The 11,057-nt window shown below is 35.6% G+C and overlaps 1 protein-coding gene across 2 annotated transcripts in view; it reads right to left on the minus strand.

Annotated features, from left to right (window-relative positions):
• The window catches only part of gk5 (glycerol kinase 5), a 23,160-nt gene extending 12,857 nt beyond the window's left edge, over window positions 1-10,303 (minus strand). For both annotated transcript variants that reach the window (XR_013797844.1, XM_079614078.1), the window contains exons 1-11: window positions 9,686-10,303; window positions 9,496-9,589; window positions 7,270-7,345; window positions 7,091-7,184; window positions 4,579-4,710; window positions 4,418-4,493; window positions 2,806-2,867; window positions 2,073-2,146; window positions 1,921-1,981; window positions 1,626-1,752; window positions 20-124 (exon numbers count right to left, since the gene is read on the minus strand). Coding sequence is in view for 1 of the 2 variants with exons in the window: in XM_079614078.1 (XP_079470204.1) it covers window positions 20-124; window positions 1,626-1,752; window positions 1,921-1,981; window positions 2,073-2,146; window positions 2,806-2,867; window positions 4,418-4,493; window positions 4,579-4,710; window positions 7,091-7,184; window positions 7,270-7,345; window positions 9,496-9,589; window positions 9,686-9,814 (1,030 nt within the window). In the remaining variant the exon portion in view is untranslated. The remainder of the gene's footprint in view (window positions 1-19; window positions 125-1,625; window positions 1,753-1,920; window positions 1,982-2,072; window positions 2,147-2,805; window positions 2,868-4,417; window positions 4,494-4,578; window positions 4,711-7,090; window positions 7,185-7,269; window positions 7,346-9,495; window positions 9,590-9,685) is intronic.
• Between the last annotated feature and the right edge of the window lie 754 nt (window positions 10,304-11,057).

An 11,057-nucleotide genomic window follows, 5' to 3' on the forward strand; every position in this document is an offset into this window, starting at 1 on the left:
CATTGGTCATCCTCCTCACCTAGATCCTGTGCCCATTTAATCGCAGAACCCGTTCCAGCGGCGTTACCTTCAGCCAGATACACAACTTCAGCACCGATCTTCCAGCCCACCAGCGGATAAAGGCCTATTCAGAAAACACATGATGCAGACCACATGAAAAGGAAAGACCAACAAATGGACACAACAGTGTCTCCTTTCTAACTGATCACACTGATTCATCATGAGTCACATCACGCTAGGCCTAACCTGCTGTTTCCAGTAATGTGCACTGCTGTTCAAAAGTTTGAAGTCAGTAAGTTTTTCTGGTTTTTTAAAGAAGTGCTGAAAGAATGCTCACTAAGGCTTTTTTTAACAGTAAAATTAGTAATATTCTGAAATATTACAATTTCAAATAACTCTTTTCTATTGAAATATATTTTAAAATGTAATTTATTCCTGCGATGGCAAAGCTGAATTTTCAGCATCATTACTCCAGTCTTCAGTAGGCTGGTTTCCATTACAGATTTGCTCAAAACTTTTGCTATATTTTCTAAATGTCGATTAAAAAACGATTTGCGAAATGACAGCGTTTCCATTAACCGATGGTATGCGACTAAAATGTAAAAAAAAATTCTCGCGATAAGTCAGTCCAAAAATCATGGCAACAATGTTAGTAGGTTTATGTATATCCCTGCCAGCGCGCTAGTCATTATTTTTAGAGACATAGGAGACATCGAAGGATCGAAGGAGGACATAGGTGTGTTATCCAAGCATTACTGGCAAGAAAAGCACCTTATACTTGGGAAATTAGGTTTTTCTCCCCCGTATATCTGCTTCAAGGTCTTGATAAATTGTGGCACTTCTTTGTTGTTTAGAATCCAGTATTCCCGTAATCTTTTGTCTTTTATGAGTTTAATAAAGAACCGTTTCGTCTTCTGTCCCAACATACCGCACCACCTTTAAAGAATGATCGTCTTTTACGTACGCCAGGTGACCTGTAAATGCGGAAAACTGTTTCAATTGCAGTTTTACAAAATATTCCTTTTTCAAATTGCCTGAAAACCACCCCATGCGAACGTAAAAACTTTTTGCGATATATGGCCAAATATATTGTGAGTTTTTGCCAAATTTACGTGTTTTCATTGGTATATTTTCAATTCGCTATTTCAATTTGCGCAATTTGAAGGGTAATGGAAATGCAGCTAGTGTCACATAATCCTTCAGAAATTATTTTAATATGCTGATCTGCAGGTCAAGAAACATTTATTATGTATCAATGTTGAAAACAGTTGCTGCTTAATATTTTTGTGAAAAACCGTGATACATTTTTTCAGGATTCTTTGATTAATAGAAAGTTCAAAAGATCATAATTTACGCTCACTTATGATCAAATTGCATCCTTGTTGAATAAAAGTATTAATACTAGTATTAAAAAACAATAAGTCAGTAATTATTTTCACCTTGAATGGTAGTGCACACTAAAAGTCACAAAACTTTTTTTTTTTTATCATGGGGTTTAAATTTTCTTTGTGTTACTGGTTTCGATTACCGCGTAGTAATAGTTCTAGTGGATTATTAGTAGTTCTTTTACAGTTGAATATTGTGAGCTTATTATTCAAGGTAAGATCAGCACAGGAACGTCATACCGGCTATAGATGTGTGTGGTTTGTTTCCTGTATTGATGTCCATGAAGGTCCCTGTGCCCATAGTAATTTTCACATCTCCAGTGTCAAAACAGCATTCTCCAAACATGGCTGCTTGTTGGTCCGCCATCTGTGACAAAGACATGACAGGTAGGGTTGTGACACCAAACACAATCAAGCACGTTTCATTTAAAAAAAAAAAAAAGGAAAGCGGGCACATTTACAGAAATGTTAATTAAGGTGTATTGTCTTTATAAAAAAAAATGAAGTAAAACTGCAAGACAACATTTATACTCACAACAGACATGATTGGGATCGGCACTCCAAATATGGATGGATCGCATGATCCAAATTTGTGACTAAACCCAAAAAGAGAGCATTAATTACTTCATCAAAAGTGGACTAAAAAGTATTCTGGAAGTATAGGAACAATTCACTGTGTATGAGTACCTCGTGTTCTGCGCCATGGGAAGGATGGAGAGAGGTATAGAGAGGAGTGAGCAAAGAAATCCACTCCAGCACATCTGATGATCACACAAACACACACTATGATCACATACGGTATCTATGAACAAGCACCACTTACAGAAACACATTACAAGACACTATATGGACAAAAGATACAAGAAAGAAAGAAAAAAAAAACAAGACAAACTTAGGCAGCCCTAAAAGGATAATTCACCCCAAAAATGATCAATAAAATGTACAAAAACTGACTACACCCTTTATGCTTAAACGTTTGATTCACAAACAATCATTTGAATTAACCCTTGCAAACATGTTTTTTCACAATAAATAAATAAAAGGGATTTATGTTTTAAGGAAAGTGATTTCAAATGTGGAACATGTTGAATATTTTTGTAATTTAATATTTTTGTTATTTGCTATGACAGGTGGATATCACTTTTTTTAAAAATCACATTTTAAGTGAAATCGATTTTGTCTGGGTTCTCAATCATCAGCTCATTTTCTTCTTTTGTGTTCCATGCAAGATAGAAAGTTATACAGGTTTGGAACAACAACATGAGTAAATGATGACAGAATGTCCATTTTTGGGTGAACTTTAACTGTTTATTTGTCTATCTCTCATGGCACGTGTGTTTGTACTCAAGTCCACAATCCAAAGGTAATGATCAGATAACAGCAATTACATAAATATAGTAATCGAACAGCTGTAACTGACCTGATAAGAATCAAATATTCCTGTTGCACTGGCATTAGAATAATCTGTAGCATGAACCAGGCCTGCAAACAAATAATACAACATAACAGAACTTTAAAGATGTACTGAGCTGAGCTCTATAATAAGGGTAGTAGTCCAAGTAGCTCTTGCAATCCCTGCTTGTAGCAAAGCATCTTTGATGTTTATCTCACCTATATATATATATATATATATATATATATATATATATATATATATATATATATATATATATATATATTCCATTAAACGTTAAAACTATAATATATCTCCATGACAGCCATACATTTATAAAAACATTACTGATTTTTAAACATGACCGTTTATAATTTGCAAGCCATTATAACTAATGCTTCAAAAGACAAATATATATTTGTTACTATGCAAGTACAATTTGCATTCAACACATCACAGAAAACCACAAATGAGCATGAAAAAAGTGTACCATGCCATTATAAAAAATATATATTTTTCTCTCTATTCATCAAATAATCATGAAAAAAAGTATTACGGTTACACATAAATATTAAGCAGTACAACTACTTTTAACATTGAAATGTTTCTTATTTTAAGGATCAAATCAGCCTATCACAAAGATTTCTGAAGGATCATGTGACACTGAAGACTCGAGTGCTGAAAATTCACACAAGGGACTGCATATGATTATTTACTCTTAACCACTTAACACTGGTTTTGTGACATTAACCTTTTCCAAGGATTGTGGGGAAACTGCTTTCTAAGAATAGTGTCAGCCAGTGATGTTACTGTAGATATCAGATCTGTCGCATGCTTTCACTGAGCAGATCCCAATGAAGAGCCTCTTACAAATCTAACTCATCTAACTCAAGCTCTCAAAAGCCTTGGTCAGACTGTCAGTCCAAATCCTGATGTAAACGTAAATCACATGAAACACAATTTTTACAAATCTGTTTCAAGCTACATTCATATGCCTTTTGAAATCCTATTCAAATCACATTTCTGGAAATCAGTTTCAGTTTCGGCAAGTCAAACGTAAACATGACAGACCTTATTGTAGGAAGCATTCTGAAAGTTGTTGCAGAAACAAGGTTTTGTTGTTGCAAAGAGCCGGTTGAGTGGAACATTACAATATACTGCTAGTCGGCCTGGTCTAAACACTTAGACGACAGCACGGAATAAAGCTGCACAAACCAGTATCTTACGTTTCTGCCGCTGCCACGCATCATGTTGTAAGACAACATCAGTATTGCAAACCCCTAAGTGCTGCTGCTGTTGTGTTTTTTTGGCATATGCCTACTAACGCAATGTCATTGCAATAGAAACCAATGAAGATATTCTGGAAAATGAAAGCGCGCTACAGGACACACAAATCGGATCTGAACAATTGCGATACTCAGTTTGGAGAGCCGATCATTTAGAGATCAGATTCGAATCAATTTTGAACTTGAACTAATCGGATGAATAAATAAATCTGATTTGGACTGACAGTGTGAACATAGCCAAAGGAATCCAGCAAGAATACTATGGACATAGAGATCTGATTTCCACTAGTTCAGGTGACTTCTAGTAAATAGGATCCATCAATTTATGAGTTTTTTTATAATGGAACAGTCACCTTTAGTGAGTTTGTACAGCAGCCAGGTGTCTATGGTCCCAAAGTAACACGAGCCGTCTTCGACTGCCTGCCGCAACTGAGGAGAGAGAAGGATAGGTTAAAAATACCTGTCCTAGAGAAGACAAAAACTGAATGCAATGTTTGAACTAATCCTGGTTTACCTGAGGGATATTGTTCAAGGCCCAGACAAGACGCAGTGACACATGCTGGGTAGTAAAAACAACCAAACTGGCTGCAAGGAACCGCTTCTGTCTGGTGAGGTAGTGCAGCATCTTCATCACCCCATGTACTGTCTGTCATAACACATACAAATAAATATGCTGTTAAAGTCACCATGAAATCAAAATTGGCAATTCTTAATTTTTATGGAAAAATAGCAGTATTTATTAAAAATGATTTATCCGTTCACATCATTATTGTAAAAAAATGTATTCATGTGCCCTCGACTTTAAAGGGGTCCTATTATGCTTTTTCACTTTTTCAACTTTGGTTGGGGTTTGATGTTGCTGTTTGAGCATAAAAAGATCTGCAAGGTTACAAAGCTCGAAGTCCACTCCTAAGGGAAGTATTTTATTTAACAGCATCCACTTTTCAAGAACTACAACGCGTTTTTTCGGGATCTTATGAAGTCATAGTGTTCCTCATTTAAATAATCACCGCCCACGGAATACGCAAAAAAGTTGTCGAGGCCTGGTTGAGCTGAAATGTTTTCCATGATTTTGTGATTGATTACTGTCTGTATTACCATAGTTTTCTAACAAATAAGATTAAATGGTGGATAACATCGTATCTATAAGAAAAGTACAACAACAACAAAAAACATGCCACTTTGAAACCTGTGAAATCCGTGCTCGCAAAGTCCATGCTCGAAATCCATTCAGCACAATCCTCTTGTTCGTAAACATTGTCAGGGTCTGAATCGGGCTCGAAATCGTTTGAAATCGACGCCATCGGTAATATTTACATCTGAGTAGAGCTTGTGGATATGAAGGGGCGGGAAATATCCCAAACACACAATAAGCGCTGCTGCCAATTACAACACACTAGGCCAGTTAACCAAGTCAACCCCTCTCTCTTGCAACAACATCACTTTTCTGACAGATTCTTTTGCGTGACAACCTGTCTGTCACTCACATGAGATCACACCAATAGCAAACCACAATAGTCCAATCAATTCCCAATGGACAAAATCAAGTCCCGTCTGTCATGTTTAGTGTTTAGGCTGACTTGATAAAGGGCATGCCAGTTAGAAATTTTGTCCGATTTGATACAGCTTTTTTCTTGTTAAAGAAGCTATTTCACTCGTATAAGCGTCACAATAGGGAAGAATAGATGATCATACCCTCCATTTCATGCTGACTTTAAATATTAAAGCAGCATTACAGTAGTTGAGACAAGAAAAAACCCTTACAGGAACTTAACCAGTAAAACAGAAGACCAGCCCCAACTTCCAGCTTGACCTCTGCCCTCTATGATAAGATAATGAAAACATTTTCCTCTGTTGAAACTTGTTCAAGAAGAACCAGTTTTATCTGCAACTACAAATACGGGGTCAGTGATGCTTAGAGCAAGCTGCAATAACATGGGTCATAATTTTCAAGCTGACAAGATTTGTCTCTGCAATGATGGGACAAAAAACTAATCAATGTGAATGATGCAAACCATAGGAGCATTAACTGACCAAACAGGGTCATGAAACTCAAACCAGCTATTAAGAAGAGAATGCTGCCAACTCAAACATGAGCACTTTTAGCATGTGTCAGAAAAGATACTCACAGGCCAAATATTCACTGTCAGCACCTTACACAGAAATATCAGCAATCCATCTTCGAGAAGTCAGAGTTTCTCGTTTCACTGCGTCATTGCTCATTTAGCTTACAGGACTAGGAATGAAATACTCAATTCATCCACACATACACAATGATAAACACTACGAACTGCCACAGTCCAAACAATACGCACTTTGTTTGCAGTAATAAACTGCTGTAAACTGTTATGTATTGACTGTTTTTAAATTGTATAAGAAATTGTTTAGCTATTTGGATACGCATTAACTGTACCCAAAAATCTACCAACAGCTTGGCTACCAATAATACATCATTTCTGTTTTGCACAAATATTGTATAAGCGTTAATAACAATTTTGTGAAAAATGTCTATTTGTTATTATAAAATAACACTAATGTTTAAAAGTTTGGAGTCAGTAAAAATGTTTTAACGTTTTGGAACGAAGTCTCTTATGCTCACCATGGCTGCATTTATTTGATCAAAAGTACATTAAAAACAGTAGATTTTTTAAATATATTAAAATAAATGTTATTTCAAATTGTAATAATATTTCACAATGGAATTTATTCATGTGATCCATTTTTTCAGGATTCTATGATGAATAGAAAGTTCAAAAGAACAGCATTTATCTGAAATAATAACATTTAGTACGATTATAAAAGTCTTTACTGTCACTTATTATAAATTTAAGGTGTCCTTGCTGAATAAAAGTATTAATAAAAAAAATTAAAACACTTTACTGACCCCAAATGTTTGAACAGTAAAAATAATGTATGAATTGTCAATGCCAGGATGTGGCCATTTGAATTATGTCGATTGATCTGTTCCAGTTATGAAATGAACAAATATGTCGAAAAGATGATGACATCATCCACAGCAGCCTTACCTTCATAGTGCAGGACCCGTTCCACGAACTCACCAATTCGGCTGCCCTCATGTCCTGCCAGGTGATGAAATTATGAAATGGTTTTCCAGTGTTTCTGGAGGTAATAACAAAAAAAATAACACCTCTGTTTGTCCACGGTGCTTTCTGTTGAGCAATCACAGGATGTAACATATACTAACCTGTCCCAGGTCATGAACGTTGCCCTCTGGGTTGAGATGCCAAGACCTTCCATTTGGCACATCTGCAAGCCTGAGTCTAAATCAAAGAGGGAACGGAGAGGAACCAGTCTCTATTATATCCTTAATCAGACATTTAGACATTTAAACTCATGTACCAACAACATTTACCATAGTGGTTCTAAACCACAGTGGTTCCAGCTCCATTGGATCCTCAAACTGTCAGTCAAACCTCAAACTTACTCCACCCGCCTCTATCGTAAATGAAGTGCTACACACAGTTTGGACTGTCTCTAATTGTTTGCAAAGCAATACAAAAAAATAAAAAACTGATGTTTAAGTAAGTACAGTGTTTTCTTTATTCAACACTATGTCTATAAAGGCTAATGTTTTTTGTATTTAAAAGGCGGAGAAGGTATTTGCAGTCTAGTTGAAGCAAATATACTGTTTTAAATATCCTGTGCATAGCACTCATCTTTTATATCATAAAATGTTGGCCAAATGTATTCAAAAACAAGAAAAACTGTAATCCCATATAACTATAATAAACTTTATATCCTGTAAGTTGATGAAAACGTAATGCTGCCTCAGATGCGGATGTCACAGTGACGGGAAAAACAACATATCTCTGTCATTTGCTGGTCAAAAACCTTGTAACTCCATTTGAGCATGCGAGTTTCTGACCATATGTAAAGCCACAATATTAACTTTGACGACACAGTGTATGTAATATGTAAATATGTACAATATGTAAATTTGTTGTTTTATCATTCCCAACAATATCATAGCTAACCTTACCTGACTTAAGCTCAAGTTTCATCTTAATTATGAGTACTACTTTTAATATTATATCCAGTTTTAATATGCCATTTGAAGAAATGCATGTTTGTGCAATTTTGTAATATTTTAGTGCTTAGTGCTAGGCAGTGGAATTTTTTACTTATCAAAACGGTGTCGTGGCAAAAAAGAAAAGGTTAGGAACTACGCAACTACAAATGTGTCACTTCAAAAAGTTCATAAAGAGATCATAAAACAAATCTATATGAATCTAGCGCTTTAGTCCAAATTTTCTGAAGAGGCTCGATTGAGCAGATTTAATTTAGGCTTTTATTCACATATAAACATTGAACAACAAACATAAACAGAAGCTCAACCAAAACCGCTTGAAGCACAAGAACAAACCTCATTGTTTCCTGAGGAAGCTCAAACGTGTTGTGTGACACAAGAATGAACCATGGAACACATTTGCCAATGGAAAGACAGAAATCACTCAGATTTCATTAAAATATGTTCATTTGTTTTTCCGAAGATGAATGAAAGTCTAGCGGGTTTGAAACGACATGAAGGTGAGTAGGCCTAAATGATGACAGAATTTTAATTTTTGGGTGACCTTTAAGCTGACATATACCTATGGTACTTCTGTTGCAATAAATATAAATAAACTCAAAAATATGATGCCAGTTTAATGACAGTTCATCTTCATCATCTTTGTTTTTAGTGCGTTTTTGAATTTTAATTAAGATGAAGTTATAACTAAATCAAAATAATTTTAAGACTTATTGAGGCCCTCTTTGAAGTTTGCTAAAGTTGAGAATCACTAATATCAGATTGGACATCACAATGAATTACAGTGGCCCTAAAGAGTACATAAATGCTTCCTCATAGCAAACATCCAGTATGTTATTTTCATGTAACCATTTTGAGTGAATTTTAACTTCCAGAATACAGTATACATTTTACACAGCGTCCATAATACAATAGGTACGATAAGGCTATAATAATGTGTAAGCTGGTCCAAGATGTAATTATAAAATAAATATACTGTTCATTAGTTTTAAAGCGACTGTTCATTAGTTTTAGAGCGACTAATTAGAGAGTTAAACATGCATTATCAACAATCATTTTAATATTGTATATAATAAAACGGTTCAAAATCACAGACACTGAAAGCCTGTTGTGCTTGAAAATACTCACATATTATAAAATTCAAGTTTGATACTGAAAATGTAATATAGGCTATGGTTTAAATAAAGCAAAAACATACATAATGATTGCATTTTGCTATTTAATATGCAACATTTGTCTAGCATGATTTGTTTGCATGCCTGCAACTAGATGTGATGTTTTGACATTTGATGCAATGACATTCATACATGTTTTTTTTTTTTTTTAAGTCTAAATAGTGTTGCATGCTTGTGTGATATTAGAGGCAGAATAAAGAAGTCTGACCTTGAACTGCTCCTTTGACTACGGTGACAAACCCTTTCCACAGTTCATCAGGGGCAATCTCTACCCATCCAGGCTGAGGATACAGAAGGGACACCTGCAACAAGGAAGCTGCTGTCAAGATTTCACACATTGAAAGGCACTGGCACAATCATGTCAATGCAGTCTTTCCTGTTAACCTGCTGTCATTTACCTTCGAGGAGCAGGACCCCCTGATGTTGGCACTCTTGTCGTACACATGGCACCTTATGGAGGTTGTTCCCACATCGACAGAGAGAATGAAAGTCTCTAGTTTGCGGAACCCGTTTCTCTGAGTCCCCATTATTTTCTTATTCAGAAAGCCGCAAAGTTATTTGCGTCGCCATGGCGGTGTCCAAACTTCTCAGTTAGTCAAATGATCCCGTTTTCAACTTTTCTCCGTAGACATTCGAGTTTCATTCCTCCAAAGACTTAAAAGCCAAACTCTGGCAGATTTTTATTCCGTTAAGGAAGTCGATTGAATGTGTTCACTTCATTGCTTTGAAACTATATTTTCAATGGACAAACAATAATCGAAAACATGTGTCACCCAACTTTCTTAAACTGTTGTCTAACGTTAACTTACTTTAAAACGGCAAATAAAATATAAAAAGTTGCGTTTTGAGCCTAAAAAAATATCTTATTTTCATTAGTGAATGATGCAAGTCAACAAAAATTAGAAGTACACGCGTGATGAACCTCGGTAAAGAAGGCAACAACAAAAAAAGCAGCGGTCGGTCGTTGTTGAGTACGATTGTACTTACGTCTGTACGTCACACATCAGTCGATAGGTGTGGATAGTGAGTTCTTAAAGAGACAGTGCACCATTATCAGAAGAGAAAGGGGTTTCTGAACTCCCAGCCTGGGGACGTCACGTGCGCTCGGTGCAAAAACCAGGAAATGTGTTCAGAAAATAAACTAGGCTAAATAGTGGAGTATTTTGTGAAAAATCTTTGATTTTGAATATAACTTGTAAGCCCAACTGTGCGATATCAGATATTAATTCCTGGTGGATAAACTACATTACCCATGATACTTTGCAGAAAATCACACCAAGCTCTTTAGCTCCGCCCACTCCTTTTTGAAGTACGAATGACGTAATTGAGCTGATTTATTTTACAATAAATATTGTTTTTATATATATAATCAACATTTGTAAATTAGTTGTTTTATATTTCATTCAGCGCCACTGAAAAAGGGGGCGGGCGCTGTGCACTCTATTGCTGAGTTCAGAACCACATAGGCCTACTACTCTTGCTATTTCTGCCATAGAAAGATATGATAAAGGTAGTCGGTGTAGTATATACTATTATGCGGTTCCAAAGCTCATATCTTTTTTGTGTAGATATTTTGGGAGGATAAGTCATTTTTATTGGGGTCCAAGCGGGAATTTAATTCATTGCCAGGAGACCAAGGCACCTGTTTGGAGAACAATGTCAATAAAAAAGCAAAGACGACTTTAAATTCATGAAAAATATTGTGAGTAATTGATTAACGATTGATTCATATGTACACTTCGTTATTTGTGTATAAATTTGTATGTTCTT

The sequence above is a fragment of the Phoxinus phoxinus genome (assembly GCF_949152265.1).
Source record: "Phoxinus phoxinus genome assembly, chromosome: 5".
NCBI lineage: Eukaryota > Metazoa > Chordata > Actinopteri > Cypriniformes > Leuciscidae > Phoxinus > Phoxinus phoxinus.